At 42.6% G+C, this 17,393-nt stretch overlaps 1 protein-coding gene across 4 annotated transcripts in view; it reads right to left on the reverse strand.

Annotated features, from left to right (window-relative positions):
- Positions 1-2,153: 2,153 nt before the first annotated feature.
- The window catches only part of ep300b (E1A binding protein p300 b), a 32,678-nt gene continuing 17,438 nt past the window's right edge, over positions 2,154-17,393 (reverse strand). For 2 of the 4 annotated variants that reach the window (XM_067476791.1, XM_067476789.1), the window contains exons 18-30: positions 15,619-15,858; positions 14,725-14,813; positions 13,579-13,659; positions 12,551-12,607; positions 12,081-12,158; positions 11,545-11,612; positions 10,857-11,007; positions 9,162-9,422; positions 8,902-9,067; positions 8,111-8,278; positions 7,835-7,996; positions 6,921-7,202; positions 2,154-6,144 (exon numbers count right to left, since the gene is read on the reverse strand). In XM_067476791.1, coding sequence (XP_067332892.1) covers positions 2,854-6,144; positions 6,921-7,202; positions 7,835-7,996; positions 8,111-8,278; positions 8,902-9,067; positions 9,162-9,422; positions 10,857-11,007; positions 11,545-11,612; positions 12,081-12,158; positions 12,551-12,607; positions 13,579-13,659; positions 14,725-14,813; positions 15,619-15,858 — 5,094 coding nt within the window. In that variant the 3' untranslated portion in view covers positions 2,154-2,853. Of the gene's footprint in view, positions 6,145-6,920; positions 7,203-7,834; positions 7,997-8,110; positions 8,279-8,901; positions 9,068-9,161; positions 9,423-10,856; positions 11,008-11,544; positions 11,613-12,080; positions 12,159-12,550; positions 12,608-13,578; positions 13,690-14,724; positions 14,814-15,618; positions 15,859-17,393 lie in introns of all 4 variants that reach the window. The other 2 variants (XM_067476790.1, XM_067476788.1) reach the window with 1 other exon arrangement.

Below are 17,393 nucleotides of genomic sequence, written 5' to 3' on the forward strand. Positions count from 1 at the left end.
ATGCACGCACAGTATAGTTATAACTACTTTGATAAAAGTATTATTGCAGCAATAATTTTCCGCACTTTATTTTGTCTCATCTATCCATCACTGCTGCTATTGCATTAATACCTGGTGTTCCATCATACTGCCTTGTATAACCACTAGAGGACATGCAGTTCTCAGGAATTACTGTGAGTCAGACTTGGTCTGGCTCAGTGGATCTGAGATGTGCAGTAATAATTAGACAACAATCATACGCTGAAATTATTGCACAGTAGTCAAAGGAGAATATTCAGTCAACAGTGGGGCAAATTATTTATTTATACTTAATTTTAGTGTAAATATTAAACTTTATGTCTTTGCAGAGGTTTAAAATTTAGGTATGATATTAATCAAACCTTTTTCAGAACCCTAGGGTTTGTTTTCTAAGAAACACTGGGAATTTACACATTAAAGGCGTACGTGGATTTAAAAACCTTTAGGAGCAAATTAAGTAACCGATTCAAATTTTACTTGTTCATAAAATAAGTAACAAAGATTCTCACCTGAATCTCTGCTTCCTGGCAGTAATACATTAATAATAATTACATTGTTTATTCTATGATAAACATAGATTAATGTTAAGAAATATGCAATAGCTATAAATGGCTGCTGTTTGTAATCCATAAAATAACAGGTCATTATTTTTCAGTCTTTTTTGGTGTTTTCACAATCGATAACTGACGGTTTTGTGTCTGCTACAATAATAATGCAGGTCATTAAACCTCTGTATTTTCTTTACTCATGTGGTCTGTTTATCGTTTTTTTATCTTTATGGCGGCTTTATTTCTTGTCTGTATTTTAATGTGTGTTTTGTGCCTCTGTGGCTGTTTTTCAGGATGTACTTTAGTAGTTTTTAATCAAGTGGCTAAAAATATGAAGACATTTGCCTAATGTGAGACTGTTTGGTTTCTTTGTGGTCATCAGTTGTTGCTTTTTTAATTCTGTATCTCAGCCGCAATTTGTTTCTGTGGTCAGTTCTGTCTTTTGATGTGCTTGTGTCACTTTGAAGACGTTTGATCGTGTTCAGTAAGTTTTTGAAAAAAACTTTTACGTGCAATCCACACGACCGTGTGCTAAAGTAGAGTACAGATACATTTCTGCAGTTCACTTGTCAAAGTAGCTTAATGTGCTTTTTGCTGTAAAAGTAGGAGAGAAAAATGTTGTTTGCTAAAGTCTATGTAAAGTATAGGTTCACTTTATCATTTCAAATTGTCATCACAAAATTCCATCAGTGCATGAAGCATCAAATCAGCCAAGTGTCCTGTTGTAAATGCAGCTGTGATTATCCTTCATTATAAGTTGAATGTAGAAACTAATCCTCTATTTATCAGCTGTTTTAATCCAAATTGATTTCCAACAGAAAATTGATTCTATTGACTTATCTTAACATATAGTTGTAAGATAATGCTGTTTATTGCTTGTTGCTTTATTGTGAACCCTTAGCAGCAGCAGCAATTTTGATTAAAATACCCAAATCAATAGGACACATCACTATTGGTAATTTTCATTTTATTATTAAAAAAAAAAAACAGTATTTGAGTCCACAGTTTGAGTTTCCTTTGTACAGTAAAAAATATTAAATTACTCCCAAAGTTCTTAGCAGAAAGATAAAGAGGGCTGGGTTTGTAGTGGGGTAGGGGGTGGAGGAGGAGGGGGTTTAAAGTCCAAGGGAAGCAGCAAAGGGGACGAGACAGAAAGAGACGGAGACTTCACTGCTCAGATCTCCTCCTTTCTCCTCATTTCTGTGCAACACAGTTCATTTGGATCAAAACCACCTGTTTTTAAGCTCAACAGGAGAATCTGGATAAAAACACTAAAAGGGGCCCACCCCACCCACATTTTTGACATCCCAGCCCATGTAATCAAAATGTTACAGGCACACAGGTACGCACCCCCCTCCCCAAGCCTCCACTGCTCCAAATTAAGTGTCTTTAAAGGAGGGAGTGCACACACATTCGAGGGAGAGGGCTTGCGTGTTTGTGAGGGAGTCCCTTCCAGCATGTCCGTTATGAGGCTGGCCGGGGGCATCACAAGAAGTCTGGTTAACATCTCAAACTCACAGCAGACCCCTAACCACTGCAATAAAACACTGACATTTCATCATCCCCACCCGTAAAGTCCCAACTAAAGACATCTAAAGTTAAATGAAACATCCACTAACCAAATTTTAACTGTCAATAACAAAAATATATTTCTGTACGAATTGTAGCAGTCTCAGGGTACACAACACCCCCAGCCCACCCACCAAAAGAAAACAATAAATAAAGCAAAGCCAAACATTTAAAAAAGGAAGATATGCATCCTGTTTGGATTAATAACTCACATCACTCTGCTAAACAAACTGAATGATTGAGAGAGAGAGAGAAAAAAAAAAGCCACATTAAATCATTTTCTCTTTTATTCATGAGCACTTAAAATCTTAAAAACGTAAAAAAAAAAAAAAAACAAGAAAAGAAAGGCATGTACTCCTATTTATCCCCGAAACCCCCACCGAAAATATCACCTTTCTTGTATTCTGCAAGAGGTGGAGGTGAGGAGGTGCTATTGAAAGCCCCCCCACGTCTTTGTCCACAATTGGCAAAAAAATATATTAACAGCAATAACTTACAATTCATTTATTCTAATTTATTTACCGACAGTTTGATTTATTGTTCATCTCCCATAGGAAGTTCAGTTCAATGTATCTTTATTGAAAACATTTTAAATAACATTTAATAATAGTATAAAAAAAAGAAAAGAAAAGAAAGGCTAATAACAATAACACTGTCCTGGGTGAGTGCAGTTTGTGCGAGAAATCAGAGCGTTTTAGCTTGACACGTTTAATAGAACTCATACTAAATGCAGTGGGTCCTGACCATTGCCCCCCGGCCCATGGAGACCTGCCATACCACTGAGCTGAGACAACATGGCACTCTGGTCCGACCCAAAGTGCTCCATAGAGTTCTGTTGCTGCTGTTGGGTCGTTAGCTGCTGCTGCTGTTGTTGTTGTGGAGGCACCACCATGCCAGGGTGGTGCTGTGTCAGGTGGCCTGGGTGTGGGGAACCTGTCTGCATCTGGGGTGAGATGTGATGTGGGGAGGGCTGGGGCTGCATACGTGGGGACGGGCTGGAGTGTGGTGGTTGAGACTGGGGTCTGGGAGAGGGCTGTGGGGACCGAACTTGGTTGGCCAGCGAGGTGGGTAGGGCCTGGCCCTGCATGTGTGGATGTGGGGACTGGGCCATCTGCTGTGGCTGTTGAGGGCTCATGGGGTTGCTGTGCTGGGCCGGTGATCCTCCAGGGCCTAAATGCTGCTGTTGCTGGAGCAGCCTCTGGTGGAGGGCCTGCAGAGTCTGAGAAGGTGGAGGGCCACTTTGATTTGGCTGAGGGCCCTGAGGGGGCTGCTGAGGACCTCCGCCGGGCCCCACATCACCCCCAGGGACGCCAGCCATAGCGTTCTGTTGTTGCATCTGGAGGTGGAGCTGGTGCTGGTGCTGGAGCCTCTGCTGAAGTGCAGCTGTGACCTGCTGCTGTGTCACAGACCCTGGGTAACCTTGCCCCTGCTGGCCTGGGGGACCACCAGCTTGCTGAGGCCCATGCGGTGGACCTCCAGGTGGTCCCTGTCCAACTGTAGGAGGCTGCATCCCAGGCTGGCCCATGTAGCCCTGACCCTGTGGTGTCTGTGGTTGCTGGAACTGACCATGGTTGACCCCCATCTGTTGTTGCTGCTGCTGCTGCTGCTGCTGCTGCTGCTGCTGTTGTTGATGCTGCTGCTGCTGCTGCTGCTGCTGTTGTTGATGCTGCTGCTGCTGCTGTTGTTGTTGATGCTGCTGCTGCTGCTGTTGTTGTTGATGCTGCTGCTGCTGCTGCTGGAGATGCCGCATCATAATCATCTCTCTGAACTGGGGATTTTGCATCTGTGGCCCCTGACCTTGCATTCCTCTCCCTCCCCCTTGCTGCTGCTGCTGCTGCTGGAGAGCAGCCACTTGTTGTTGTAAACTGCTGAGCATTGGCCTCTGTTGCTGGTGCTGCTGCAGCTGTTGCTGCTGCTGTTGCTGCTGCTGCTGCTGCAGCTGTTGCTGCTGCTGCTGCTGTAGCTGTTGCTGCTGCTGCTGCTGTAGCTGTTGCTGCTGCTGCTGCTGCACCTGCTGTAGCTGGGCCATAGTAGACATGTTGACATTCGCCCCTCCCTGACCTCCCATGTGCATTCCTGGCTGGCCAGCACCCGCAGCATTTATGTTCACCTGTGGACTCCCTCCTGTGATGGCATTACCAACAGGAGCTCCTGTGGGACCAGGAACTCCTGGTACGCCCCCTGGTCCAGCAGGGCCCCCCTGTCCCCCCTTGTATTTTGATGCCCTCTGCTTAATAAAAGCAGCCATGAGCTGTGGATTAGACCGCAAGATGTTGAGGACTTGCTGCTGCTGAAGTGGTGAGCTGGGTGAGCGGAGAGTCCGTAACAGCTCCTGGAGGGCTGCCTGGGGATTGTTCCCACCAGCAGGTCCAGCACCCGGAATACCTGTAACTCCTCCAGGTCCACCAGGAACCCCACCACCAACAGCTTGCTGCTGCTGCGCCATATTCATCAAGGCTGTGTGGCCCTGAGGTTGGTGCTGCTGTTGTTGCTGGGCTGCAATCATGGGTGGATGTCCCATCTGGTTCATGATAGCTTGTCTCTGCTGGGCAGTCATCCCCTGGCTAACCCACTGCTGTTGCTGCTGCTGAGGGTTTTGAAGTGGTGCACCCATCCTTTGCTGCTGAAGCTGCATCTGTGGTTGGAGCTGGCCCTGTGGCAGGTTACTCTGCTGAGGGGGCTGCTGCATGGGCCCCCCAGTGCCTACCATCATCCCTGGCGGAGGACCTTGTTGTGGATCCATGTGGGCCCGCACAGCTGCCACAGCTGCTTGGTTCTGTGGTTGTATGCTTTGGGGTCCAACCACCCCAACTGGCCCTGTGTGGCCCATGCTTATCTGTTGACTCTGACCCTGCTGATGGTGAGGAGGCATCAAACCTGTAGCTGCATGTCTTTGCAGAGCCATCTTCCTCTGAGCATCGGCTACCTGCTGGATCTTCATAGCAATTTCTACGGCAGCTGGTGGAGGCCCTGATGGAGGCTGCTGCTGCTGCTGTGGAAGGGGAGACTGGCCCTGGGTGGAAGGTTGCTGACTTCCAGCACTTCCAGTCATGACACTGCCACCAGGCTGCGGCTGGGGCGGTGTCGCAGAGCCAAGGATTGGTTTGCCCTGGGACTGGTGGACTGGGGAGGAGCCTGGGGGTCTGCTGGCATATTGAGGCAAATTGCTGGGGTGTTGCTGAAGCTGTTGAGGATTGGTCCCTGTTCCACTTTGCTGCTGTTGCTGGCCCTGTGGAAGAATCTGCTGCGTATGTTGAGGAGAACTCATCATTCCCCCAGTTGCACCACCTCCACCTGCCATCTGCTGAAACTGTTGGTGAAAGGAATGCTGAGAAGCTAGGCCACTTTGTGTAGGCATCCCACCTTGTTGTTGTTGGATCCCAGGTCCAGGGCTAATTCCCTGTTGCTGGACTGAAGGCATGGTTTGAGTTGGGGTCTGGGGAGTTGGGGGTTGGGTTCCACTAGATGTTGGGGTGCTGGGTGCCGTGGTACTGTTGTTTCCTGGTGATGGAAGCCCTACTACGGATGATCCTGGTGGTCCCCCTGTCGGCTGCCCCACCCTTTGCATGCTGGCCATTCTTCTCCTCAACATCTGAGCCTGTTGGAGCCTGTGCTGCAACTGCTGTTGCCGGAGCTTCTGCTTGATGTTCAGACAGAACGGGACGGGACATTTGTTCTCCTGACAGTGTTTGGCATGGTAGCAGCACAGAGCAATGAGCTGCTTGCAGATGGGGCAGCCACCGTTCGTCTTGCGCTTGCAGCCTTTTGTGTGCTGAACGACACGTTTCATCTTCTGGCACGATGGCAGCGAGCAGTTGGCATTGCGGCACTGACATGCATGGACCAGAGACTGGATGCAGCGCTGGATGCTGAGCCGACGGGAGTCTCCGGGGTTCTGGGTGGCTGCTGCCGACTGGTTGTTGCTGTCATCGTCCAGTCCCAGCCCCAGCTTATCCATCTTGTGCTCATGACCTTTAGTGTTGTAGCAGGTGATGCACAAATCATAGTCCTGCAGAAGGAGGGAACGGAAAATCAATAAGAATGCAAGAACTGAACTAGTTAATAGGTATGAAAATAAAACCAAATCAATTCTACGTACACCGACTAAATGTTTCTCCTCAAACTGTCCTGCCTTCTGACATTCAAACTGCTTTACTCTACTGTCACCCACTCACTTGTACCCTACAGCAACTCAGCCTTTTTCAAATGTGTATCTGTCAAGCCTAAAGAAACGGGCCTGAACCTTTTTTTTTGCAGAGTCACTTTTCCTGGATGAATTTTCTGATCTCTTAAGTGGCAATGCTGAATGTAGATGGCACAAAATACACACTGCAGAGTGTACAAGTTTGTCCCAAATCAAAACACCTCGCAAGGGTTTGAAGGCAGAAAGGTAACATGTTCTTTTTCCCAAATTAGCAGTTAAAATCAAAACAGTTCTGAAATCTTGCACCTCTGCCGACTGTACGTGGATCTAAAGTGGCATGTAGCTTACACCACCTCTGGCAGCTACAAGCTGGAGTTTATCAGTGACATTGACTGCAGAACAAAATAGTTTGTTTTAAACTGGATAGAGAGGAAAAAAATCCCATCTGTCAAACCACCAGGCTTCTTCTTACATATCATTAATTAAAAAGCAAACTGTGGCCACTCAAGGTTTCACCAATTAGTAATGAGAACAGAATACAGAATCCCAATTTACCTAATTTGAAATTCCAAATACAAACTTTTCACAGCCCTCTCCCGTCAACCAAAATAAAGAAAACCACCATTTCAGTGAATTCTTACCTCACAGACTGTGCAGTGGAAGCGTGTCTCCACATGGTGTTTGCACTCGTTGCAGGTGTACACAAAGCGGTCCTGGCTCTGGTTGTGCAGCTCCACTAACATGCACATGGAGCTCCACTTAGACCGTCTGAGAGAGCTGAACTCCAGGTGCTTGTCTCTAGCCAGAGTCAGGAAGGCATCCCGGCCATCCATAAGGTCACAGGCCATAAGGGGATCTGGTTCAGTGATAGCAGGCAGCGAGTTGGCGGTGGGGCCAGCAATGAGTCGGATGACAAAGAAGACCTGGGGATGAGAAAGCACAGGATCAACTGTTGGGAATTGTTAAACAGTATGCAGACAATGGTTTTGCCCAGACAGGCACATTAAAATGGTTTTAGATCATTATAATTCATAAATAACCATTCTACAGTACAGAGCACCTCTATTCTGCAGATCCCCCGGACGTTTTGGAATTAGATTCAATAGTCACACGGACTTGTGAGCTGAGACATTTTACTGTTGTACAAAAGTTGAGTAACTAAATGAATTTCAGAGAATGACCGACAACCAAAACTGATAAACTGCAAACAGCAACCATGTTTGGCAACATGGTTTCTGTAAATCCATGTACACATGTAGATGAGGAATCTGATTTCTCCTCCAACTGTGATTTATTTTAGAAGCACAGCTCACAGATTTCAGTGTTATCTCAACAGAAGACTTATTTTTGTGTTCTGCGGCTGGTGTTCAAAGCCGCAGAGTGATTTAGGCATCTCTTTGTGTAAATTACGAGGAGATTGTGTGAGTTAATACAGAACCTATAAAGTTGCTAGAATGTGCTGAAAAGTAGAATTTAAATGATTTGGATTCACTGAGTGGCATCAACATGACAACATATATGCTTCTATTAGTAGAAAGAAATAAACCCTGAATACCTCCTTATGTTTCTCCATGGTGGCGTAGAGTTTCTGGGAAAGGTCATTGGAAACATTAGGCATCCCTGGTTTCTTCTTATTGGCTCGGCTCAGGCTGCTCTTGTTCTTGCTTGTCTTCTTATTGTTCTTCTTTTTGGCATTCTTGCTGTCTCCCTTTGTGGCCTGTGAAGGTTTTATTGTTAGTTTCAGTGCTTAGGACTGTGTGGAACAACATTTTGTGACAAGATTTTCCTGAAAGTAATGAACACACAGATTCTTTTTTAGCCTTCTACTTACGTCTGTGCTTTCGTTGGATGTACTGTTCTCCTCCCTCTTCCTCTCCTCCTCCTCTTGCTCAAGCTCCTTGATACTTTCCTCCAGCACGTTGGGCCAGAAGTCGCCCTCAAAGTACGGCAGCTCTTTAGCACTGGTCAGACGGTCTTCTGTGGCCTGCTTGAAGATGTCCTGGGGGACAAAAAAGAAGACAGATGAGTATTTTTAATGCTGTTAAAATTCCATTTATGGAAAAGGATCAAAGTTCATTCTTGAATTTGAAAGCATCTGAGAAAATCAAACAACGTTGCCCGGATGTAATTAAAATGTTGTTATATTAAATTTGAATTAAAATATGTCATTTTAATATCAACTTTGAATTAAAATATGTGATTTTAACCATATATGTTGTGATTGAAAGCTCTGTGACCATGTTATAAAACATGTTGTGAATATGGTCTTTTATGCTTCAAATGTCCGCAAGGACTTTCTTTCGATATGTGAGCAAATAAATACTGCAAAAGCAGTTCATTTACAAAAACTGATAACATCAGACTACCAACCCACATAAATATTTAATATTACATGTTACACTCACACATTTAGATTTAGATTTAGAGACTTGCTGATAACAATACCTAGCTTTGTCAGTTTAGGATCATGGATGGATTACTGAACAGACATATTGGGCACAGGGCCTGGGGTCCAAAAGGTCAGGACATCCATGGACCAGAGCATCTGAAGTTACTGTTTATAGTTTTTAGTTATATAGTTATAGATTATAGTGTCCAAAACGACTGAGAAAAATGCGTCACCTTGTAATCGTGGACGATACGCTCTGAAACAGCCTTGTCCAGCATCTTCTTGTACCATTCTTGCAGGCGTTTTGGCTTAGGGATCTTTTGGTCTGCTGGGTGACAGTGGAAGATATAATCATCCCCTTCACTGGGTGGACAGGCCCAGATATGACCTGTTGTAAACCTGAGACAGGAGACATGAAGTTTATTAATTAAGTCCAATATAAAGAAGCAACTCAACTTTTATTACAGGAATTATGTCTAAACATTTCTCTTACCCGAGTCTCCTGACATACTCCAGGTAGCCCAGCAGGATCTCATGGTAGACAGCAGTCCTAAGGTGTCGAGGTTTGAAGAAGTGCACACTGTCCAGATAGGAGATGTACACACGTCTCTGGTTTGGAGGTGGGCAGTCTGAGCCATACTCTTGAACGTGCATGCCGAAAAAACACACGTCTGCGCCGTCGATGTCCTCAAATGCAAACAAGGCTTTCATTCTATACGGGAAGGACTCTGCCATCTCTCCAGTGTCCACAAACCTGTAGGGGGAATAGATAGAAAGGAAATGTCAACAACTCTTCTCTGGTGTCTCACATGTTGCACAATAATGGGCACTATGAAGAGTATGAAGACTCGTAACTTGCATTTTATATTAAAGGATAGCAGACGAAATGCATGTGTAACCTGTGACTGGAAATTTAAAGTAAGACATAAACATATCAGCCAGACATTATGAATTGGCATCAATAAGACACAAAATTTCCCCCATTTTTAAACAAAACCATTATTGTATTTCTTTGTGGTCCGAAGTTCATTAACAGGCCGTGGTTTGTTGCGCCTGGCATAAAACTTTTTTAATGTGCATTTTTATTCCACCAGTGTTCCCAATATTTGCCACATTTTGGTAAACAAACTCTCCATCCAGGATTCTTTAGTGCACACAACGGTGCAACCTCCTGTTTCCTAGCAACAACGGCATCATGTGGCTTGTACAAGATTTCCCTGAGCCTCCAGCACTTCTTTCCAACTTCATCAGTTTAGAGATATTAATAATACAAACAAAGCTGTGCAAGATGAAATAACTTTAAAGGGCAAATAAAGGGATTTCAACTGCTTCCTATGATTCTACTTTGGGAAGCATATATGTAAGAAGTGTATTATCTTCCCTCTTCCTTTGTTTTATTAAAATCTCTCTTCTTTTTTTAACGCAAACCAGAACGACACCATAGTATGAGTAAACAGTGACATTCAACTGGATGATGCAAACCATATGCTGTATATAAACGTTTTTCATGTGGTGTTGTCACTCCATGACTCAATGTCAACCACAGTCCAAAGACATGTATTCTAGGTTAATTGGTGAATGTTTCTTGGACACAGCGTCTCTCTTTGCTGTTGATAAGAGCACGACGTTCTTTACCTCTACATTTGATGACCAAGCAAACAGACTCATGATCCCATGTGTTTATTATATGGTGGTTTCCACAACAATTGTGATGTCACTTTAAATCGTGCAGCCTTATTATAGTCATTTTGCTCAGTTGCTCATGTAGATACACATTAATACAACTAAGAATCCGATACATTTAATGCTGGTTATTCAGCTGCTTTTATGCACGCAAGTTAAAAGAGGGTGATATTTGTTGCTGCATACCAGCAAAACATTTAGTGAGAGTCTGTTTGGCTGAAAGCCAAACTTGTTATCTCTTTCATTGTTCCTGGGTTTAGCATATGAGTTCCAGCAGAACCAAGACAGTTTTGTCTATAATGACAGGTCTAGTGTCTCAACTATAAACTGCCGTGAGTGGATTATTTTATGAGAAGAAAATTCCATTTCTCCAGTTAAATGATGACGGTTTACCACGTTATGCGTTTTACCATGTTTAGCATCTATACTGCTTTAATTAATCAATAAACAATCATCAAAAATATGGTCAGCTCTGCTTCTGCCGCACTGAAATTTAGCCTCCTACCTGGATTTCATGCCTGGCTTGACCTCTACCACCTTGTCGGAGACATGAACCACTCGGATGGTGACCTCGCCAGATTCGGGGTGGCTCTGCCGTTTGAGGTAGTCATTCACTCGCGTCTCCAAATAGCTCCCCAACTTTGTCTGGGGAAGCCCTGTGAAAAACACGATGAAGGATTAAAAGTCATACATGTCTATGTTGAACATAAGAACATCGACCCTCGACAAAACAATGTAACTGCCACTTAACAAAAAAGTGCAAATAAATAATGTGAATGTTAGAATATTAACATTTGTCTTCACTTTACGGTTTTATTTTTTCTCCCTCTCTCACCACCTGTCTTTAAAGTTTCACATGAATAATATTATGTTAACAGGCACTAACTCTTAAAAAAAACCAAACAAAAACAAAAACTGGATTTATTGTGGGACATTAAATTGATCAAGGAGAGAAACATGTTATAGTCCAGCTGCTTGGCTCCAGACAAAAATGAAACCGCACAGCTAAAATTAAATTATAAACTCAAAATGATAAAGGAAAAAAATATTTTACTTCTTAGCATGTATTTTAATTCATTTTATAAAGTAAGCTTAAGCTGCATCAAAACAGGGCTTTAAAGCTACGATGAAAAAGAATGAGAAGGCACTGAAAGTCCAACAGGAGTAAAGGAAGTAGACAGGACTATACTTACTTTTGGCTGCATATTTGTTCTCTTTCCGTGTTTTATTAGCCTTTTTCAGGCAATTGTCACATACAAACCTATTGTTGGGGAGAAAATAAATCAAAGAAGTTAAATTTGCAGCTTACCAGCTGTTCTGTCACAATAAGCACAAATGACAATAACGAAGTGGATTTAATCAGGAGATGACATTGCATTTCACGTCAGCCTTCTGTTCTTTAAACATCTATAATGACTTGGATATTCTTGTGTCTTATAGTTACCAACAGACCACACACACACACACGATGGGAGAAAAAGTTTGACCTATGAGAGACTCAAGCTGCAGGAGTTTGTTTGCATGTGTATCTACTGGACTTTTTGTCCTAGTAAAATGATCAAAATGTTTTCCAAACTGCTCTATAATCTTTAACCATTTGCCCATTGACAGCTACGTGAAAATGTGTATTCATGTGTGTCAGGACCTTATAGTTGTGTTCTGGCTCATTCTAAAGCTTTTTAATAACAGAGTGATGTACAGAGCATATGAATAATGAGCTGGCTCTTACCCTGATGGCCATATAGTTTCATTATGCAGGACACAGATCTGGTGCATTTTACGACCACAGTCAATACATTCCACAAGCCTGAGTAAAAAAAAAAAAAAAAAGACAAAAGGCAGATATGGTTTCTGAAGTTAGTATATGTCATGCATGATGGAAAAAAGTTTTTCTGCAGGAAATACACATATACTCAAACAACACAATCCAAAAACATTTGTGACAAATCCACACAATCTACTAGCTTCTGCTGATTATTCACAATAGACAAGTACTTACTTATTATAATTACTCACTGGGTAAATTACTAGGTATCCAATTGAAGTCGATCAGATAAAAATGCATGTAGAAATTTGGACACACCTCAATGCATAAAGTAATTTTTAATGCAGCATCATATTAAAACATGATGCTATATAGAAAAAAAGAAAGAAAATCATCTCTACAAAGTCATTATACGAGTTAAAGGGAATACATACAATTCAGGGTCAAGTGTATCGTTCTTCTTTCGTTGGAACTGGTCTTTGCTGATGGACCTGTGAGAAATATCAGAAAAACCGCTATAATCCTCTGCATATAACAGCCTGTGAACAAAATCCTCCATCCAACAGTCAGCAAATGATAACAGAAATCTCAAATGTGCAAAGCATCCTACCAACAGTATGCAATTAAATATGCCAAGGTTACTACAAAAGGGTGAAATACGGAGAGAATGAAACTATATAATAACACAAAGATTAAATCACTGTCGACAAGATGCACTTTGTTTTTAATCCCCTTTAGCTATTACTTTTAAAAGCTTCTTGCGTAAAAACAAACAAAAAAAAAAAACGAGTAAAATTTGGACTTTGGGCTCCTTGTGAAGCAGATTGTATCAACCTTTAATTTGGACAGATTACCTGGTTGAGAAAGATGTGCATGAGGTAGGCACACTGATTGCTTTTGTTAGCCACTACTAAAAAATAACTGTTAAATCAGGAAATTCATACTTCAACGAGGAGCCGAACAAGCTGGTGCAGCATATCCAGCAGTTTCAGAAAGTATTCGGACTCTTCACTTTAAGAACAAATAAAACAAAAAAAACCCTAAAAGACTAAATTCTATCTTTTTGAATAAATTTACAAACCTTCACTTCATCTGTCTATAGTGGCCCGATAAACAGGCTGTAGTTGTTGCAAAGCCTTCAAAGTTGTATTCAATTATGGCTGTGAACACTTTTGTAAGGAGAGATGCTTGATTGCCAAAATATCAGTTTTATATACCTCTTTGGGTTCTGCAGGAAAGACGTAAATACTTTCTGAGACTGCTGTAAATCTGTCAGACACTGTGGAATGAAATGACCCTTCTAAACATAAAGCAAATTGGAAATTTTTTTTTTAAAAATTCTATAGCTGTTATAATAAACCACTGCCGCTAACATCAGAATGATAGGTCTACATATCTGGACCAGCTTTGCTACACAGATGAGCTGTGTGAAAGGGGACAGCAGGAGTGTGATGGTACTCACGTCTGAGGCTGGGAGGGGTCGTCCCCCAGGGAAACGCTCTCGCTCTGGATTTCGTTGAAACACTTCTCACAGAAGTGGTACCTGTCAGCAAGAAGCCCATATTTTGGTGAACTACACCGTTCGCCATCAGCACAGCCAATCACAGAGAGGGCATGGAGAAGCAGCCGCCAATCAGGGCAGGGCAGGACAGGCCAGGGGGCGGACACACAGGAGGAGGCAGAGGGCAAGGAAGGTCGTCGCCAGGAGGCAGCAGCCAATCGTGATGCAGCGTTTTTGTGTGGGCGGGTGTTTTGAGTTTGCACGTAAATTTCGGAGTGGATGATTGGTCACACCAAAGCAGGCCAATGCAGACATCACAAGCGTTACAGGGGGGAGGGGGGGGGAGTGGGGAGGGAAGGGGAGGAAGTCAAAATGAATATTAAAAAAAAAAAAAAAAAAGAAAGAAAGCGTGAAATAAATCAGTACAGATCAGATGAGAAATATGGAGGGACAGAGAGGGACAGGGGAGGGACAGAGAGGATGTAAAAAACAACCGACAAACAGAGGACAGAGAGCCAAGGCAAAGCAAAGATTAGCGTCAGACGTCCAGTGGTAAACAACAACAACATTACAGCAACATGAGAGACCATTAGGAGCTGTGGAGAAGGAAGGGAGTGAGTCTCCAAACATGAAAGGGTGGATGAGGAAAAAAAAAAATGCTAAAGCAGCAGAGACCCATCATCCTTTTTGTGCATTTATAAAGTGGGAACCTTTCTTCTGTCAATGAGAATGTCTCCCCACAGCCCCCACCCCCCTTATGCAATACTAGAAAACGTAAGCAGCCATGAGACAATGGTGCAACAAATTAAGAACAGCTAGGAAGACAGGAGCCCACTTTATGAATGACAACATGATGAAAATTTCAAAACGGAGAGCTATGAAAATGAAGATGGCGCCAGGTTAACCATTTGAAGCCAAATTAAATCTCATCTGTGATTGCACTGATTTATTGATGCTATGCTGTTGGAAATATAAACCACGTGCAAAATAGAACCAGACACATACACCTGATCTCCTTGGCTGGAAAATACCTGAACGTTGATAATGTTCTCTGAATGTCATTTGTCTGTGATCATATGAGGGTTCAGTATGTCAAAAGCCCCTTACCTGTTCTGATAGCTGAAGTAAGCAGCGTCACGTTGGATGGTGCATAATTGTTTTCCATAGCAGCATAGGGTTTGGGGGGAAAACTCGTACTAAAACATGAAAGACAAGGTAATAATATTGTTTAAAGAAATGTTATTTGACAGAAACTGGGAACTCGTCTGCATCTGGGGATAAATAAGTGAGCTTGTGTAATTCATGTTGAACTTTTTGTCTTGGCAACATATCCACGATCAAAAATCCTCCCAAGTAGGTTTGTATTTTCCAGTTTTGTCAGCGTAAAGAACATAACACGAAACAGAGAATCTACCCAACTAGGAAAGTGCACTCTTAAAACAAGCCACCCACTACTATTAGAGCCAAGGCATCAACAAAAGGTATCAACACAGTGGACATGCAATCATGCTGCTTTTTAGGATTCACAATACATTTTCCATCTTTCTAGATTCATTTTTTTGCCTTGAAAAATTACTTGTGTAAATTCTACATAGGCCTCCAGCAGAACATCTTGATCTGTGAGGTCTCCCTTTTTTTTGTCATTTAAATGTTTCCAAACCAGCAGAAACCAGAAATATCAGGAATTAGCATATCCAGCATTACTGATCTGATCGTGGATCTGTTTATCATATGATTTTATTTAAACTGTTATTACGAGTAGCTGAGTGGCAAAAAAGGGTCCTGTCAACCCCACACTATTTGCTTTTGGACATGGTCAGAATTTCAGTTGTATCCGTTACCCCAAACCTCAAACATATAAATACTTTCGCTCAAAAAAAAAAAAAAAAAAAGGACAAATTTTACAAGAAAAATATTTTCAGTAAATAGAACGAGTCTTGTATTTCTGCACCTGCACAAATTTGATTACATTTTTAAAAACAACAAAAACACACGCCTCACCTTTCTCCCACAGCAGTATCCCAGGCCCTGCATGACGGGATCAATCTCTGACTCAAACACCTCAGCCAGCTTGGAGCAGTACTTGTAGACGCGGGATGTCTTGCGGTTATACAGCCAGGCATTGTTGAACATCAGCCAGATATCCTCAACGTATTGCCACGGCTCTTGGTACTGTCCCGTGTCCAGCTTCCGCTTGATGGTCGACAAATCCATGGGGTTCTTCACGATGTCAAAGTAGTCCTGGTTTGTATGCGTCATCATCCAGATTATGGAAGCAGGACAATATTGGCGAGAAGGTAGATGTTGGCGAAGAAGGTTGGTTTTCAGTGGGAGGACATCGTCATTAGATGGAGGTGTGATGAAGGCATCGCAGTTGACCAGGCGGGACCAGAGTAGGGAGAGAAGAGGGTGCAGGGGGACAATGTTGTTGAGCGCTGCAGAGAAGAAGGTTCACGTGCAAACAGAGAGACATGACAACTTCTGCCCTCCAGCTCTCTGCTTTGCTTTGCTCTCTGATACATTTATAGTCACTATCTTTACAACACAACAGGGACCGGGTGACTGCCACAGGTCTTTCCAGTCCTCCACATTTTACATAGTCATGCTGCAACTTAACCCAGCTGTGTGCTCCTGCAATTATTAGCCTATTGATCAAATAATGTTAAATAGCACTTTATGGCACACAGCCAGAGGAATGAGGTCTGACAGCAAACAAAGCTTTTAGGGCTGCATAGTGATGAGGGTGCAAAACCAAGCAGAACAGAGCAGTGGCAACAGCAACAGGCAGACAGATTTACTGTTTTTAGCAACCCAGCGGTCATCACTAACAACGCCGGCAGCATGAGCGACTGCATTAAAGCCAACACTGCTGAGGTGGAGCAAATGCAAAAATGCACAAATGAGTCTTCAAGTTTCTGCTCCTGTCATCTGCCCCCTGCCTCCTTTCAAACAGAAACACCATTTGAACAAGAAGCAAAGAAGCAAACGAGAAGAAGAAAGGGTTTCTGCAGATTTGAAGGGAGGAAAAAAAAAAAAAAAGGCAAAGAGCAGGGTCCATCTCAGTGTCACCATGGCAACAAGAGTCAGGAAACAGACCCTCATCTCTGAATGGAACCAGTCACATGAGCGAACAAGTGACGCATATAACCAATGTACAGAGACAAATCTACAATATACAACAAAACTGAGTACATCTTCCCAATCTTGTCCGTTTAGTAAAATTTCATTTGTGTTTGGCCAAATATATAAATCCTATTTTGGAAACGTTTTGTGTTCTATTCTATAGATTGTAATGACAAATATGAGCTCCTGGGCATGAACAGTAACAGCGCTGCACAAATTTGTTTGCTGACATTTGCTGGAGGTAATGTGGCTCCAATTTCTGCTTTTATTGCCATTAATACTACTACTATTCTGTTCTGTTGGTCAGTCACATAATGCAAGATAATGTTCATATTCTTGTTCTGTAAAGCCTGTTCATATTAATGCTTCAAATCAGATGCAAACTTTTCATAAATTTCTTTTTTATACTGATGAATCCCCTTCCCAAAAACATATTGGGTTAACTGTTCTGCTTTGTTTGTTTGAAAGTTTTACTCGCAAAAGTGCTTTACATCATTAAAAAAAAATTTTTTTAAATAAAAAAAGAGAATGTGACTGTGCTGAGCTTCACATCTGCTGTCAGAGTCTAAACCAAACTAAAAACACATTTAAGCAACTCACAGCAGAAGACCCACAACTATTAACATTTTTTCATTTCAATCAAACTACAATAA

The sequence above is a fragment of the Channa argus genome, chromosome 15 (assembly GCF_033026475.1).
Source record: "Channa argus isolate prfri chromosome 15, Channa argus male v1.0, whole genome shotgun sequence".
Lineage (NCBI taxonomy): Eukaryota > Metazoa > Chordata > Actinopteri > Anabantiformes > Channidae > Channa > Channa argus.